Below are 19,439 nucleotides of genomic sequence, written 5' to 3' on the forward strand. Positions count from 1 at the left end.
TTGCATAGGAAAATACGTGAAAAAGTAGCACGTGATAAGATCAATACATTTAGCGAACTCTTAAAAGAAGCGAGGCAAATTGAAGAATCGTATGAAAATCCGGAAATAAACATTAAAAACGAAAACGAATCAAAACGGGTACGGTGTAGCTTTTGCAAAAATCCAGGTCACGTGAATGATGAATGTCGAAAATTGGCCGCAGCCAGAACCAGGGAAGCAGATTCTCGAAAATCTTCGGTTGAGCCCAAACCTAATCCTCCTTTAGTAACTTCTCGTACTAGCACTAAACCAACCTTTTCCACTTCGAATCAGATTTCGTGTTATGGATGTAAGACTCCTGGATTCATTAAGAGTAATTGTCCAAAATGCAAATCATCCAGTAAATCCTCAGCAGTATCTGAATTTATGCTTGCTGAAACAGTTAATGTCGACCAACAGTTTGCCACAAACCTATCAACTAAACCCATTGTTCAGGTCACTATTGAAGGTCATGTAGGTCATTGTTATCTTGATTCGGGAGCACAGTGCAGTATTGCTGGCTCTCAGCTAAGAGATATCCTCTTGAAGGATGAGGTACCCTTTTCCACAAAAAGTGTAGACATGACCCTAGCGGATGGTAGGACTACTTCTACTACTGTTTTGGTCTTTGATTTAGTTGTTATCTTACAAAACCGCTCTCATATCATTTCCTTAATTTCTGTGCCCACACACACAAATAGTCGTACCTTACTGGGGGCAGACTTCTTAAGAAAAGCTAACATCATTCTAGACATTCCTAATGACTCATGGTTTTATGGTGATATCCCTAATATCCCCTACTCATTTGCTCCAGATCCAGCTCAGGTCAGCTCTCCTTGCCAGGTCAATAGCGTTACTCTTGCTCATTTAGAACTACGAGTAGATGAAGGAATTTCTCTATCCTTAGAAGAAAGATCCAATCTTAACAACATTGTTAAGGAAAATTCTGATTTATTCGTATATAATATAGACCCTACTCCATATGCTGAACACTCCATTGTATTGGTTGATGATGTACCAATATCTGTTCCACCTTACCGTATGTCAGAGCCCAAAAGGCAATTACTGCGTCAGGAGTTAGATAAACTTTTGGCTCAAGGCATAATCGAAGAGTGTGAGTCCCCATATGCTTCACCCGTGGTACTTGTGCCTAAGAGAGATGGAGGTATCAGATTAACAGTAGACTATCGACGCTTAAACGCAATAACACGTGCAGATAAGTACCCTCTGCCACGTATTGAAGATATTTTGCATGCAGCAAAGGAAACCCGATTTATGACTACCCTCGACTTAAAATATGGTTATCATCAAATCTCTGTACGAACAGCTGATCGTGACAAAACAGCCTTCGTGTGTCCATTTGGCACCTTTCGTTACACACGCATGCCCTTTGGTATGTGTAACAGTCCCGCTAGTTTCCAAAGGATGATTGATAAATTTCGTGCTGGTCTTCAAAATCTGAATATCCTAGCTTATTTAGATGATCTGATAATATTATCCCCATCCTTCTCTGATCACATAGACGATTTGAAACAAGTATTCAACCGGATGCGCCTATTTAAATTATGTCTAAATAGAGCAAAATGTTCATTCGCCTGTGAGGAAGTCCTATATCTCGGACACATCCTTTCACCTTTGGGTATCCGGCCAAGTGAAAATAAAGTATCTGCCATATTAAACATGACACCACCCCTAAATGTTACTCAACTGCTAAAATTCCTGCAAACATGCTCATGGTTCCGTAGATTCATCGAAAATTTCTCCCATGTTGCTAAACCTTTGTCGAATTTAACCAAGAAAAATGTGAAATGGACCTGGGGAGCAGAACAACAAGAGGCCTTTGAATGTCTGAAACAATTATTGTGTTCCGCCCCAATCCTACGACAAGCTGACTGCAATTTACCTTATATACTTCGTACAGATGCTAGCAATTATGCTTTGGGGGCATGTCTTCTCCAGGGGGAGAAAGAGAACGAACGACCTGTAGAGTATGCTTCGAGACTTCTGACTCCTGCTGAACAAAACTATAGCACTACAGAACGAGAAGCTCTCGCTGTGGTTTGGGCCGTGAAGAAATTTCGAAGATACTTAGAATGCGCTACTACAATAGTGCAAAGTGATCACCAAGCCTTAAAATGGCTAATGACCTTAAAGTCCCCTACTGGACGGTTAGCTCGATGGGCTTTAGAGCTCATGCCATATGACCTAAAAATAGAATATATCACAGGAAGAAAAAATGTAATCGCAGATACTCTATCAAGGCCTCCCATGACAGAAGTTCCCATCATAGCTGAAGTTCATCTAGTAAGAGTAGATTTTCCAACTCTTAGTGTTGCTGATGTTCGAGAAGAGGAGCTTAATGATCCAGATGTTGCCAAGATTATTAGATGTTTAGAAGATCCCTCTTCTGACACAAGTGTAGATTTCAAGAGGTGGGCAGAAAGAGGATATATCATGAACAATGGGATATTATACCGTTATACTCCTGAAGTAGATGAAGAAGAGCCCCAATTGGTAGCGGCTAGTACACGTATTCCTCACATACTGCATGAGTACCATGATTCCGCTACTGCTGGTCATTATGGAGTGGAGAAGACTTATCAAAGAATAATAAAACGCTACTATTGGTCTGGAATGAAGAAAATTATCTCTGACCATGTAAGTAAATGTCTTGACTGCCAACGCTATAAAGTCTCTAACCTCAAACCCGCTGGTCTCCTACAAACCCCTGTTCAGTCCCAGAGGTTTGAAGTGCTATCTATTGATTTATTTGGGCCTTTGCCCCTCTCTCCTCAAGGTTATACATGGATTCTGGTAGTGGAAGACACTGCTAGTCGTTGGGTTGAATTATTCCCGTTAGAATCTGCTACTGCCGCTGCCTGCGCCAAGTGTTTCATAGACAACATAATCTTAAGATACGGAATCCCTCGTCGAGTCGTCAGTGACAACGGTACTCAGTTCGTGAGTGCGGTAATGCAACAAGTGGCGCATTGTTTCGGGTACCAACAGAACCTTATACCTGTATACCACCCGGAAGCTAACCCCGTCGAACGAAAAAATAGAGACATTAAAACTCAGTTAGCTATTCTAACAAATAATTACCATTCGTCTTGGTCTGAAAAGTTACCCGCTATACGGTTCGCGATGAACACTGTGAAGTGCGACTCAACCGGTTTCACTCCTGCGTACCTCACGTTCGGTCGCGAGTTACGAACTCCTGATGATGCAAATCGTGATTTTCGAAGCATCATAGCTAAGGACAACTTCGTGCCACAAATCACGCCCTATCTAATAACTTTGTGTAAAGCTCTTAGTGAAGCCCGCGAGACACATGAACAATCCCAAGATAGACGTAAGAAGTATAAAGACTGCCACCGCCGCTCGGTTTCGTTCGAAGTAGGTGATATTGTGCTAGTCGATTCGCATACACTAAGTGACGCGTCTAAGTCCATAACTTCGAAGTTCGCGCCGCGTCGTGACGGACCCTACAAGGTGACCAAAATGCTGTCCCCTACAACCTATGAAGTTTCACACATCGACACTCCGGATGTTCCTGCTGGAAAATATCATGTCTCAGCCTTGACGCCTTTCCATGCCGATCCAGAAGATCCGTGCCCTGCTCCAGTTCAACCTCTCCGTAGAAGAGGTCGTCCAGTGAAATCCTCAGAAGCCGACCCTCCTGCTCCACTGGTCTCCTGCCCAGAGTCTTTGACCCTTGGGTTAGACGATAGCGAAATGGGCCCCCTTGTTGGAGATGACCTTGCTCAAATTGAAGCTGAACCTGAACCTATTGCCAGACGTAGACAACCCCGACCAAAACGTTGTCATTGCTGTCCTGTAGAGCTCTATTCCTGCTTAGACTCTGTTGCCCCACCCGCGAGTCGCCAGGGTGGTGCAAAGGGGGAGGATGTAACAGCCACACCGCTCCATGGCTGAATACCACCGAAGTTACCATAACAGTGTCCACCGAGAGTGAACGGTGACAAGAGACATATATATGTTTTGTTGTTGTAAGATGTAGGTTAAATTGTAACACATGGTTTTCCTTTTAATAAAATCGTGTAAATCAATATTCACAGTCATTACCTAACTATTTTAACTAATACCCACATCACAATACAATAAAAAAATTTATAAAAAAAAATAGATAGATACAAAAAAATACATATATGAAAAACAAAACACAAAGAGCTGTGGAAAAAAAATATTTACATATAGTTAGTATAAGTACTTAGTTTTAGCATTCAGTATTAGATATTATTAGTATTTATTAAAATATAATGCATCTCAGCTAAAGCTAGGAGAGTGAGAGTGTATCTATGGAAATGATAATTTTAATAAAATTTTGAGCTGGCCAATTGGTCTAAACCAAGGTCATTATTCTAAACGAAATATCTATAAGGTAAGTCAGGGTAAGAGCGAACGCATTTTTCTAGAGATGATGTTCATGTCACTATTAGAACTGAAGTATGCATTCTAGAATAATCACAATTAGTATATAAAGTCATTAGAAGTTTCTAATTAGTACTGATTTAGTAATACGTGTTAATTATGCAAACATTATCAAATACAATTTTTTTTTTCGTTGCCTGATCAAATATTCTCACTTGCCCCAGACTGTGGGGCAAGTGGGAATAGCATGTGGCTATTATATGTGTTGTGTATTTCACTATGTATGGGGCAATTGCGAACAAGAAACATAAAATTTAGTGTCAGTAATATTTATTTTTATAAAAAGTCCAAAATTTTTTGATGAGAACAAAATATAAAAGCTAAATTTCCGAGCATACGAAATTTAATCCTTTGAAAGATACACTGAACTGGAACGATTTTCCTCTTCTATTTTCTACAGGATCTGGCAATATCATGACAATATTTTCCCTGGAAACAGTGTCAGTGTCATCATTAGCTGGCCAGTAAAATGTATAATTGTTATTCTTCTTCTTTTTCGTGAATTTAACAATTGGATTGTTGTTTTCCTGGTCAAATCCCACTATTGTTCCAATGAAGTGTTTCACAGATTTCTTTCCGGTATATTTCACTACAAGCCACTGTCCAGACTCAAAATCTTTCTTTAAATTTTCAATATTGTTGCCCATATCGTCATCTAGGATGTCCTCAACCAAATCATCTAGCGAATCATTATCCAAAGAATCATCATCTAACGGTGGATATATATCAGATAGCTCATCTAACGAATCATCATCTAACGGTGGATCTATATCAGATAACTCGTCACTAGAACTGGAACTATGCTGTTTTCGTCGTCTAGATTTTATTTTCCGCTGATACTTTACCCCACTGGTGCTGGGCACTGCTTCAATACTATTGTTTGCTTTTTCTTGTAATTTTTGGTAATAATCATTACTGGTTATAACCTCGGCACCAGGAATTACTCGTGTTTTCTTTACTGGTTCCAAACGAGGCATTGGTTTGACTGTTTTCAAAAGCAAGTCTTCAAAAGAAACCGATGGCGGTAAATCTTCTAGAGTTGCTTCCATATTTTCGTCACCTTGATTCGCAGTTTTGTTATTTATCTCCTAACGTTTATAGGCATCGGGGTGAAATTTATCTTCTTCTACAACCTCATTTTTGTATGGGAATATTCCCGCTTTCCGAAATCCGCTTTGGATGATTTCTGGCTTTGTACCATACAACACGTCACGAACATTTTCGGAAAATGTTCGCTTCGGCATTTTTATTCCTTGATTTCTTCGCTGCCAAGCCACCAATTTTTTGTCCCACTCAGTCTTAAAGGATTTAAACACGGACAAATCTAAGGATTGTAGTAAATGCGATGTGTGTGGCGGCAACTTAAGAATGGTAATCTCATTTTCACGAGCTAATTCGATAACTTTTGTATTTACGTGAGTGCTGTGACCATCATATATCAATAATAGTGGTCTTTGTTGTCCCAAAGCATTCAAAAATGTATTTTTTTAAAAATTCGAAGACGAAAACGTCCGTTTTCATCCAGCCGTTTGGAGTAGCTGCATATGCTATACCAAGATTATCTGGGTCCTGTGTTGCCATCCACTGGTCCCATACAAACTTTTTTAAATACAATACATGGTGGCACTTTGTCTCCAAATGCATTTGCCGCAGATAATATTGTTACATTCTCCTTACCTGAACCACTCGTAGTTCGCAAACACGGTTTACCTTTGGCTCCTAGCACCTTCACTCGGGATAGGTCAACGCATAAGCTGGTTTTGTCCAAATTCCATATTTACTTAGGCTTATCATTAAGATCTAATTAAACAAGAGTGTTCTTTAAGATCTCAAAATACTTATAAATGGGAAATGGATCACACATCTTCTTCCTTGCGTACTCAACCGATTGGGGTTTCTTGAGAGATAACTTGTATCTTGCTTTAAAGCCGGTGAACCAGTCATGACCAGGAATATTATTTTTAAATGGCGTTCTTATATTATTTTGTGTAACAAAATCAGAGACAATCAACAGAACTTCACGTTTTGACAATCCAAAGCCCCATTTTTCTAGAGTTTTCAATCCTTCGGCTAACTTGCGTTCATGTTCGGCATGAATAACTGGTCCTCTACCTAATGAATCACTTTTTTTCCTCTGACACCAGTTAAATGATTGTGCAATGTTGTTTTTGGAATTGCATAATTTCGGCTTGCTGTATGTAGTGTTGTTTTTCCAGATCTGATATCTTCCAGTGCTTTTTGCAGCTGTTCCTTACTATAAGATGTCGCTCTCTCCGTCTTACGTTGATAAATGCGAACCATGGTAGCACCTAAAAAAGAGTTAATCATTAAAATTTTAATCGGGGCAGGTGGGAATGTAACTAATTATTCCTAGTTTCCACTTGCCTCGATAAAATTTTATTACATTAGTGTACGTGGCCTCTAAGTAGGGTTATGTATATTGAAACACGTTTATCGTATTTACGAAGTGCACTTTTACACTAAAATAATACGGCTAATAATCTTACCTTGAAAATCTTGCTATTGCAGAACACTGGGGTAAGTGCAAATTTGACAAATCAAGTGGATTTTTGCAGATATATGTTCAATACCTCAACTCTCACATGTACTGTCGGTAACGTCGCTCCACCGTATACAGAACACATGGTTATGAAGTTGAGTAACGTTTACACTAGATTTCGCTATTTTACTATCGTTGGTTGAATTACGGTATTGAATAGTCGCACTTGCCCCAGATTTCCATTTACTCTGACTTACCTTAAATAATATAGAGAAAAAAGATAGAGAAGTGAAAAAACAAATAACACAACAAAAGAATGAAGAATGGGAAAGAACCTGCTTAAATATTGAAACATACATAGGAGGTACAAGAACTTATGAGTCATGGAAAGTACTGAGAGGATTGAAACAAAACTTAAAAGAAAAAATTAAATTGGGAAATATACAGGACAAAGAATGGAAGGACTATTACAAGGAACTGTTAACAGAACAAAGACCACAATTCATTGAAAAATAAAATAGGCGAACACGAAGCAGATCCCCACAACAAGAAATAGAGATAACAGATGGGTAAATGAGAACGGTCATAAAAGCAATCAAAAATAAGAAAGCACTGGGACTTGAAGGCATCTCACCTGAGCTTATAAAATACGGATCAAAAAAATTACAAAAGATGATAAAATGGATATTTCAGAAAGCCATAAATGGAGAACAACTCCCAAAGGAATGGACGAAGGCATATATGACATCTATATTTAAGAAAGGAGATAGAAAACGATGCGAAAACTACAGAGGAATAAGCGTAGTATCATCAATAGGAAGATTATATGGGAAGATACTGCGAGAAAAGATAGAGCAATCAATAAAAGGCAAAATCAGGGAGGATCAGACAGGCTTCACGGCAGGAAGATCATGCATAGACCACATATACACACTGGAACAACTGTTGGAAAAGAAAAAAGCAAAAAATAGAGATATACGTTTGGCATTTGTGGACTTGAGAAAGGCGTATGACTCTGTACCAAGGTCAGAACTATGGGAGGCAATGTACAAATTAGAAATACAGACGGAACTCATAGAAGCTACAAAAGCTCTGTATAAAGAAAATAAAGTGTCCATTAAAATGGGAACAAGAATCATAGGAGACTTCACCACAACAAAAGAGCTCCTGCAGGGTTGTTCCACATCTCCAACCCTATTCAAAATATACTTAGAGAAAGCCTTGAGTACATGGAAAAGAAAATGCGAAGGCATGGGAGTACCAGTACGGAACGAATACCTATATACGTTAAGCTTTGCAGACGATCAAGTAGTGATTGCACAAGACCAAGACGACCTCAGCTACATGATAAAGAAACAACAAGAAGAATATACCAAGGCTGGCCTAGATATTAACCTCGCGAAAACAGAGTACCTATCTACAAGTGAAGAAGACATAGAATATCTACAGATTGATGACAACGTAACAATCAAAGGAAAGGATAAATTCAAATACTTGGGGTTTATAATCACGAAAAAGGCAACAACAGAGGAAGAAATTACACAAAGATTGGGACAAACAAGAACAGCAATCCGACAACTTAACTCAGTACGGTGGGATAGACACCTAAATATGAAGACAAAAACATAGATTTATAAAACATTAGTGCGAAGTATTATGACATATGGAGCTGAAAATTGGATCATAAACAAGAAAAACAGCAGTAAGATAGTAGCAACAGAGATGGAATGCCTGCAAAGATGCTGCAGAGTAACAAGAATGGATAGAAGTAATGACGAAATAAAGCAAAGAAAGTCAATAGAAACAGACATACTAACATACATAGAACAAAAAATACTAAATTGGTATGGACATGTAAGAAGAACTAGTGAAAACAGATGGATAAAAAAAATAACCGAATGGAGCCCCATAGGAAGGAGGAAAAGAGGACGACCCCGAAAATCCTGGAGGAACGAAGTAGACGACGCCATGAGTAAGAGAGGCCTAAACGATGCAGAATGGGACAACAGAGAGAGATGGAAACGGTTGAGCGAGAGAAGGCAGTGAATACTGTAGAATCCCTGAATATATATGTTATGTCACTAATTACGTATTTAACATTTTAAAAAAGAACTTTATTTGTTACACTTTAAATAGTACAAAATTAAATTAATTTAAAATGACTACAATAACTGGACTGGTCGAAGTTGCAGCTAAGAGTGGTTCCGGCATCTGAAAATGGTAATTTATAGGTTTGGTATGAAGTGCTGAATCGCTGTTCCCATGAATATTGGCCAACGGTTCGTACAAAGTTTTACTCCGTGCTCAGCGGTTTCTATGGGAATGGGATGATGAAATCTGAAGTCGACGAAGTTAAGCTAGTTCAATTTTCTCATATAACATATATATATATATATATATATATATATATATGTATATATATATATATATGTATATATATATATATATATATATATATATATATATATATTTATATATATATATATATATATATATATATATTTATATATATATATATATATATATATATATATATATATATATATATATATATATTTATATATATATATATATATATATATATATATATATATATATATATATATATATATATATATATATATATATATATATTATATATATATATATATATATATATATATATATACAGTAGTCTCTCTTTATAACGATTCCCTATATAACGATAATTCCTCTATAACGATGAAAATAGTAAACGTTGGTTGGTTCGTCATAAGAACAATGTATTAATTCTTTCTCTATACCGATATCGTTCTCTCTTTATAGCGATAACTTTTTAGCGTTCAATAGTTGATGACAAATGTGTTATTGTGTTTAAAGTTCAGTCTACCTGAGTCACGAGTGGCACGGTCATTGTCCAGCGGTTGTTTTGTTTTGAGCTTAAGGAATGCGGCCACCCATTCTACTCTTTCTTATCAGAGAATTAATTGACTCACGTTTATTGTTCGGGCGGCGTACCTAACTGTTATCACACAGATGTTGTCATCTATTGACGACTTTTCATTTCCAGTTTGAGTTGTGTCTTAGTGTGTCAACAGTCAACATGTTTTCGAAAAAGCGTAAAGTGTTCTCGGTGGAGGAAAAGTTATCGATAACTCGAGCAATAGAGAAAGGTGAAAAGCAATCGGATGTCGTTCGCTGGACGGGGCTGTCTCAGTCAACTGTGGCTACGATATGGAAGGACAGAAAAAAGTGGCCTAAAGCGGAAATGGAGTGCGGTAGCAGGAAGAAGTTGCGTAAACCTGAGCACGAAGATTTAGATCGCGCTATGCTTCAGTGGTTCCAGCAGCAGCGTATGAACCATATTCCACTTTCTGGGCCTGTGGTCAGGACAAAAGCTGAGTTTTTTGCAACTGAACTTGGAATCGAGAATTTCAAGGCATCTGAGGGTTGGCTAAGCAAGTGGAAGCTGCGGTACAAGATCAACTACGGGCAAATCAGCGGAGAGGCTGGCGATGTTAACAAAAACGTAACGGATGATTGGCTAGAAAACGTGTGGCCTGGACTGAAGGCACGATATGCGTCAGACGACATTTTGAATGCGGATGAGACTGGATTGTTTTTTAAAATGACACCAAACAGAACTTTAAAATTTAAATTGGAAAAGTGCGTTGGTGGAAAGCTCTCTAAGGAACGCATTACAGTTTTAGTGGCCGCTAACATGACCGGTTCGGTGAAGCGAAAATTGTTAGTGATAGGGAACTCGAAAAACCCGCGTTGCTTTAAAAATATATCTTCCGGTGACCTATAAAGCAAATAAGAGTGCGTGGATGACCTCGGAAATTTTTGAAGAAGCGATAAGAAAGTGGGATATCGAGCTTAAAGGGAAAAAAATTCTTTTGCTTGTAGACAATTATCCTGCTCATCCTGTACTGCGCGACCTTAAAAACATCGAACTCTGTTTTCTGCCAGCAAACACAACGAGTGTCCTTCAGCCCATGGACCAAAGTGTCATCAAGAGTTTGAAAAGCCATTACAGGAAAAGACTTTTGATGGAATTGATTGAGAATAATGGAGATCTTAAACTAAACATTCTTGACGCCATCCTAATGACTAGTAAATCCTGGGACGAGGTGACGAGCAATACAATAAAACATTCCTTCAAACACGCAGGATGGCTGGAAGATCAAGGATTGACTGATGATGAAGATGACCTGCCATTAGATGTTTGGGCCAGACAGTTTGAACTTACTATCACCTACGGACCGGAAGAGCTAACAGATTTTGAAGAAGTTGATGAAAATGTAGCTACAACATCTGAACTTTCTGACGAGGACATCCTGCAAGCACTTCGTGTAGAAGAAGAAGAAAACAGTGACTCGGAAGTGGAAGCAGAACCAGAACCAGCTCCGACCCCTAAGCAGGCATTGGATGCGGCAAAAGTACTGCATCGATTCTTCATCCACCAGGAAGACGATATGAGTGCTGTGGAAGATTCGATGCGTCTTCAGGACAAGGTCAGGTCAGTTCTGTGGAAAGGGAAAAGAAGACAGACCAAGGTGACAGATTTTTTTAGTAATGTAGGCTAAATATATTTTACAGTAGCATATTATTATTTTTATTGTACACTACACATGTTTTAATTGTACCGTCATTTTTTATACTGTATTGCTTATATTATTCGTTAATAAATCTATGAGGAATACAATGTTAATTCATTTATATTCGTTTTGATAATTTTTTTAAATTAAAATAGGTTATTTAGTACAGTATTATTAATATTACAGTACCGAATTTTGTCTCTCTCTGTATAACGATCTCTCCTTATAACGATGAAAATTCCTGGTCCCTTGCATATCGTTATAGAGAGAGAGGACTGTATATATATATATATATTTATATATATATATATATATATATATATATATATATATTATATATATATATATATATATATATATATATATATATATATACATATATATATTAATCTAAACACACACACAAGATGCATGCTAGTGGCAAGATATCATAAAACACAACAACTAAACTAATAGTTTGAAAACGTTTAAAACTTACTGTGTAGATGGCTCCAGCCGTTGCAAAAATAAGGGACCTTCTCGTGTCAATATTAGTCAATGGAGCTTTCTCAACAAAGCGTTGTGCTAATATGTCACTACACCCATACAAAATACCCGTCTGTAGTGATTGCACCAACACTGGGTATGTCTTCAATACTTTTTTATAGGATTTAATAGGATGCTTAAATGCTAAGATGATTTTATAAAATGATTTTCTACTGCTACAATTCATGTCACCGTTTTTAAACTTATAAAATAAATGAATTAAATTATTTGATGTACTTAAAGTAATACTACAATTCAACAAATAGTTAAATAATTATTCAATATCATGTGTTTTGATAAAAATTTTTGGCCAAGGTCATCAGAATAGATAAAATTTGAAGTAGCATTAAGATTTAATATTTATTATGTTGTTTTTCTTTGTTATTGTTATTATACAGAACGCAACTTGCGTGACATTACTTTCTTCCATTGGACTTATTAAAAGAAGTATTTTAGTATGTATACAACAATTTATGTATGGACTAGCGGTAAATATACTTAAGATAAAGAATTTTAAAAAATATAAAATTGCTAACATTTCCACTAAAAAATTTCTTGATGATAATAAAAATTCTTATCACAGGTTTATCTAGTTTATGTATGGAACCAAACCTATACACAAAACAATAAAAGTGGTACCCATTTTAGGATTTTGGAACCCTGTACCAGCTTAAATAGGTCTAGAGGACGGGTACCATATATTTTTCGAGCCATTTGGTAGTCTTCAAAAGTGTTTGCCAGCGGCCATCTAATGCCTCGCAGTATTGCAAATAATGGTTGACTGTTTTAGGTTCGTTGATATGCACTCTGCAGCTTAAGTCTCTATGAAACAGTCCCATTAAATTCAGCTATCTCTTGACTGACGCATGTCCAATAAGGAAACATGTTACGACTTCTTATTCAGTTTTGCACAGTACTTTAGCACTATATGTGTCCGTATAATACAAACTAAAGAAAACAAAGACAAAATAGGTATATCGATGAAAGGCAACAGTATATACGTATTTTTGACTAATGGTCGTCTTCAGTACGCTGCAGTTAAGTTAGAAAAGAAGCATGTTAATTTGGGAAATGATCACTACAAGAGCAATGCGACCAATTTGTGGTATTAGAGTTAGAAGACTGTGATGGTTTCCAGGGCGACAACTAATAATAACCACGGCGGAAGCTACAACTACTTGAGGAAAGGAATGTCAAACGTTTAAACGTTTAAAACAAATAAAAAAGTTTGATTCAAGAGAATAATAAAAGTTAAATATAATGACATGTCTACTATTTTGCAAGACATATCAATATATTTTACTTTTATTATTCACTAACATTATACTTCTATTTGTTGTAAACGTTTTAATGTTTGGCATTCCTTTCCTCAGGTAGCTGTAGCTTCCTCCTTAGTTGTTCCCCTGGAAACCATTAGGGTCTTCTGACTCTAATGCCACAAATTGGTCGCTTTACTCCTGTAGTGAACCTTTCCCAAGCTAACATGCTCTTTTTTAACTTTTAACTTTTTTTAATGGCTGCACCGTACTGAACACGACCAATAGACGGTTGCCTTCCATCGATATACTTAACTATTTTGTTTTTTGTTCTCCTGTTTTGCGAGACACGCCATTACGTTTTACTTGTTTTATTCACTCACATTATCCTTTTCTATGCATATATATTATATATATATATATATATATATATATATATATATATATATATATATATATATATATATGAGATGTTAGAGAAACACTCTTTTGACTTTTTGTCGAGCTTTCGGAATTGTTTTATTCCTTTTTCAAGACACTGTAATATATATATATATATATATATATATATATATATATATATATATATATATATATATATATATATATATTGATACGATTGGGGTTTATAGAAAATAATTTATAAGTTATATACTACATAATATTAGATATTAAAAGTATTTGGTTATTTTAATAAGTTATATACTAGAAAATTTTATAAAAATATATTTATGTGAGGGCATTTTTAAGAAATTAGCATATAATAATTGTAAAAAAGTTGTATTTTAGTAATTATAATGTGGTAGATATATTTAAGTGAGCCATGTGACTAGGCAACCAGATATACATACTCTGAAGTGATATTTTAAATAATTAGGAATATAAAGTGGGGTTATAATAATAATGTTAGTTTAAAATGTTTAATTTATATATATTTAATGATTTAAGTGTATATTCTGATCTGAAAAGCCTAAATGTCAACAAAATTATTAATAGAAAAGTATGGAATTCTCTAGATCACCGGAGATGGCCTTGTTTGCGAAATGGTTTGTTCCAGAAAATTCAGACATGTATTTAATAGAACAAATGGAACATGATTTCTTACCAGATGGTTCTGGAACATCCAAAAAGATATAAATACCCGGTGATTTGGATTCAGAAGAGGGCAGTTTAGTGAGTCAGTCAGAAAGTTTAGTAAGAAAGTCCATTCAGTTAGTCAATCAGTTATGAGTTTTTTAGTATGAAAATTAGTTAGAGGCAGTCAATCAGTTAAAATTGTTCAATATAGTGAGTTAAATCAATATTAAGAAACAGTATAAAGGAAATAATATTGAAGATTAAAAATTATATTATGTATAAATGATAATTGGATAATGGAAGAAGTATTAATTGAATATTAAAATTAAATAATATTTATGGTGATTGGATATTGATATATTGAAAAGAAGAATAAAAATAAATGCTGTTTGCTGGTTTGCTTGGTGGTTTATAAATGCTGGTGAAGAAAAATATCTTAAATTGGTGGAAGCTAATAATTGGAAAAAGTAATTTCACAAAAACAAGGATAACCGAAGCTGAGAAGAAGACATTTGAGTGGTGATTATAATCTATATAGTGGAAAACAGTTCATTTAGGCATTCAGTGACAGAAAGGTACAAAAATTTTGTTAATATAATTTAGTTAGTGTCATAACAATTTCAATTTTGTAGTTTGTTTAAATTTTACATTGTCTATAGAATTTAATTAGTTTCATAAGAATTTCAATTTAAAGATAGGTTATTTTAAATTTACATTAGCTAGTTTAGATATATATGTGTGTTTCATAGTAGATCTAATAAAGATAATTTAAAAAAGTACTTACAAACTAATTCTTTGAGAACCGCGATAAAAACCCTATATATTATATTATTAAAAATACTCATTGCTCATTGCTCATCATTCAAACAAACAATACATCATAACAATTTGGCGCCCACCGCGGGGCTCTCTATTTAAAAGAATTAGTTTGGGAAGATAAGTGCTCTCATATAATTAAATTAATTATCATTAGAAAGAAAAAATTATAGATTTTATTTTTAATTATATTTGAACAAGTAAAGTCTCAAAATATCTCAAGGAAAGAAAGGTACAAGAAGCAAAAAGAATGAAGAAGATGTGGAAGTAGAAACACAACCTATACAAGAGGAGAGTTTAGTTCAAGCTCCACAAGATACTGCAGAAATGAATCCAGAAAGAGAGGAAAATGTCAATATGGCAGCTTTGATGTCATTAATGATGCAGATGAACAAGACAATGGAAGAGAATACGAAAAAAATGGAAGAGAATACGAAAAAAATGGAACAAAAAATGGAAGAGAATTAAAAAAAAATGGAAGAGAATTTAAAAGAAGTCAAAGAGGACATGAAAAAAATGGAACAGAAATTGGAAGAGAATTATAGAAAATTAGAAAAGAAAATAGAAGATAATAATAATAAAATTGTAAAGCAAATAGAAAAACAAATGGATAAAAAACTTGAAACTGCAGAGAAAAAAGTAGCAAATGAAATAAAAAATATACGGAATGACTACAAGAAAAGGATAGAAAATGAGAGGACAGAAGTAAAGAGGATTATTCAAGATAATAAGATAGATATAGAACAGAAAATAGAGTTGCAGAAATGTAACTTAGAAGTAAAAATTAACGAAGACAGGAGAAACACAGAAGAAAAACTAGACGATATACAACAAAATATCCAAATAAATAGTAATCAAATAAGAAATGTGGAACAGAGAATAGATGATATTTCACAAATGAGAGACATAGGGAGACCTTACTTAAATTTAACAAACGAGACTGGGAATAAATTCTCTGGTAATATAAAAAATTTGCATCCTGGAGTATACATAAATAGTTTAAAACATAAATTAAGATTTGTGAATAATATTAATAATATTAAAGATTATATTAGAATGACATTAAATGACAATGCAGCAACTTGGTTTGCTAGTAATGAAAATGATTTAGATAATTTTCAAACATTTGAAAATAAATTTTTAAATTATTATTGGGGTGAATTAGAGCAAGCCAAGTTTAGAGAAATTCTATATTTTGGAAAGTATAATCACAATTTAAAATCAAATATGGTAGATTATGCATTGAAACTGATAACGGTTGCAAAATATTTGGAACCACCACTTAGAGAGAATGAAACAGTCTTAAATGTATCTAGACATTTTGATGCTGATGTTGTGCAAACAGTAACTGTACAAAATATTCAAACAATAGATAGTTTTATTAATTTTATTCAAAGAATACAAAGAGGCAATATGACAAGTAATAATAACAACAGAAAAAACAATAATAACTTTCAATATAATAAAAATGATAATCAACAATATAGACAATCATATAACAATAACACTAGGTATGGTGATAGTTTACAAAATATTAATAATAATAACAGTAATCAAAATAGACAGAATTTTAATAACAATACTAGTTATAATAGACAACATTTTAATAACAGTACTAATAATAATAGACAAGATTTTAACAATAGAAGAAATACAGAGCGACCTAACTATAACAGACAGGTAAATTGTGTACGAAGGAATAGAAGCTGCGAAGACAGGGAACGAAATAGTACAAGGCAAGAAAATGTGAGTAGAAGTCATAGTAGGGAAAGACATAGGACATCAGATCCAAGTGGTCAGATACAATCTGACAATTCTAATAATCAAAATTTTGTTCAGTAAACTTTCTGAATTACAAGTTAGGCCATTGCTATTATGAAAAACCTTCTGAATTTATTTCTTTGGATGAAGATAAAATTATTGAATCTATTAATTTAATTTATATAAATGCTTTGGCAAAAAAATAAAATGATTAAGATTATGATAGATACTGGTTCAGAGAGTACTTTAGTCTCGGAGAATTTTATTTTTAATACATTAAGACTATCAGATATAATAAAGATTCCAAAAATTAAAATTGTTTGTGCAAATAATAAGAAGTTGGGTGAAATTGATAAACTAGCCAATTTTAAAATTAATATTCTTAATAAAGAAATTAATATGCAAGGATTTATTGTCAAGGATTTATGTGTTGATATATTAATGGGAAATGATAAATTGGAAAAGAAGAAAGTAAAGATAGATTTTGAAGAAAAAATGGTAACTTTGGAAGGGCAAATAATTAAATTTATGCAGAAAGATGAGGTGGAAGAAGGAATAAGAGTTGATAGGATATTATTAAAAGAAAATAATGATGTTTATGAAGAAGAAATGTATTTTGATGATAGGGATATGTCCCAAAAGAATGTAAAGAATAATTATTGTAGTGAATATTTAAGAAATGGAAATTTTAAGCAGATGGATGTCTACGAGGTGGAGTGCGTAAAATTGGAAGCAAGGAATAATGAGTACATAATGAAGAATAATTTTATTTGTAAAGAAGAAGATATGATAAAAGTTTTAAATTGCCCCGAAGAATATAAATCAATAGTCGTTTCCATATTGCAGCAAAACAAGGGACTTGTCAATAAAGAAAATAGAATTGCACAAAATTATATCCATAGTATAAAAGTTAAAGAAGAAAAAGATTTTAAAACAAAATCATATCCAATACCATATAAATACAGAGAAGAAGTAAACAGAACGATTAATAATATGTTAGAAGATGGAATACTAGGAAGAATTACAGGAATGTCATTTTTCACTAAAATCAATTTACAGCATAGTTTTTGGTTAATACCTCTAGAAAGAAAAAGTAGACAGTATACAGGATTTCAGATAGATGGAGTAGTATATCAATTCAAAGTAGTACCATTTGGACTTCAATCATCTTGCAGTGTTCTATGTAGATGTCTTCATGATATTTTGGATCAATATGAACATTTTGTAATTCACTACATTGGTGATATATTAATTTTTTCTAAAACGGCTAAAGATCATGAGAAACACCTAAAAATTATAATAAACAGATTAGATAACGTTGGACTAAAAAGAAATCAAGAAAAATGTACATTTTTTCAAAAAGAAGTAATATATTATAAACTTAACACTAATTATAAAAACACTAACAGCTTACTGATATATCCATTTTATTCAATAGACTTGATTTGTTAAATAGATGATAGATTTCATTATTTTGAATCAATTTGACATCATACTTGTTGTCTTGTACATATAGAAATTATTTTGTACCCTAAAAATCATAATTTGGGGTTAGATACTACCTAAATAGATTCTATAAATAATTTGCTAAAAATGTCTTTCTAATATAATAAAGTGTAAAACTTACCAATTCATATGGATGAAAGCCTGTTGAATGGAAATAATTCCTAGATTTTGTTTAAAAATAAACATAACACAATAATAGATGATTAGATTATATATGTTTATTTTCTCATATTATAGCCATTATAGCCTCCATTGTTATATTTGACATGACAGTTTGACATAGACAGCGAACAGAGGTGTACTTAATAGAACAAATTTTAAATAAGAAATTAAATTAGTGGACAAGAAAATTAATATTTAAAAAAATAATAAGTAAATTATTTATTTTAAAGATTATTTTGGGGTATTGATACGATTGGGGTTTATAGAAAATAATTTATAAGTTATATACTACATAATATTAGATATTTAAAGTATTTGGTTATTTTAATAAGTTACATACTAGAAAATTTTATAAAAATATATTCATGTGAGGGCATTTTTAAGAAATTAGCATATAATAATTGTAAAAAAGTTGTATTTTAGTAATTATAATGTGGTAGATATATTTAAGTGAGCCATGTGACTAGGCAACCAGATATACATACTCTGAAGTGACATTTTAAATAAATAATGTTAGTTTAAAATGTTTAATTTAAATATATTTAATGATTTAAGTGTATATTCTGATCTAAAAAGCCTAAATGTCAACAAAATTATTAATAGAAAAGTATGGAATTCTCTAGATCACCGGAGATGGCCTTGTTTGCGAAATGGTTTGTTCCAGAAAATTCAGACATGTATTTAATAGAACAAATGGAACATGATTTCTTACCAGATGGTTCTGGAACATCCAAAAAGATATAAATACCCGGTGATTTGGATTCAGAAGAGGGCAGTTTAGTGAGT

General features: G+C 33.7%; 1 protein-coding gene across 1 annotated transcript; it reads right to left on the reverse strand.

Annotated features, from left to right (window-relative positions):
• Nucleotides 1–4,790: 4,790 nt before the first annotated feature.
• LOC140451166 (uncharacterized) lies at nt 4,791–7,095 on the reverse strand. The gene is made up of 2 exons (XM_072544899.1): nt 6,978–7,095; nt 4,791–6,779 (listed from the first exon to the last, which is right to left on the reverse strand). The coding sequence occupies exon 2, from the start codon at nt 5,517–5,519 to the stop codon at nt 4,791–4,793; it is 729 nt and encodes a 242-aa protein (XP_072401000.1). The 5' UTR covers nt 5,520–6,779; nt 6,978–7,095.
• Between the last annotated feature and the right edge of the window lie 12,344 nt (nt 7,096–19,439).

The sequence above is a fragment of the Diabrotica undecimpunctata genome, chromosome 9, assembly GCF_040954645.1.
Source record: "Diabrotica undecimpunctata isolate CICGRU chromosome 9, icDiaUnde3, whole genome shotgun sequence".
Lineage (NCBI taxonomy): Eukaryota > Metazoa > Arthropoda > Insecta > Coleoptera > Chrysomelidae > Diabrotica > Diabrotica undecimpunctata.

Bases quoted from the DNA above. Each gene is read 5' to 3' on its own strand.
- LOC140451166 (XM_072544899.1), bottom strand. From the start codon at position 5,519: ATGGAAGCAACTCTAGAAGATTTACCGCCATCGGTTTCTTTTGAAGAC.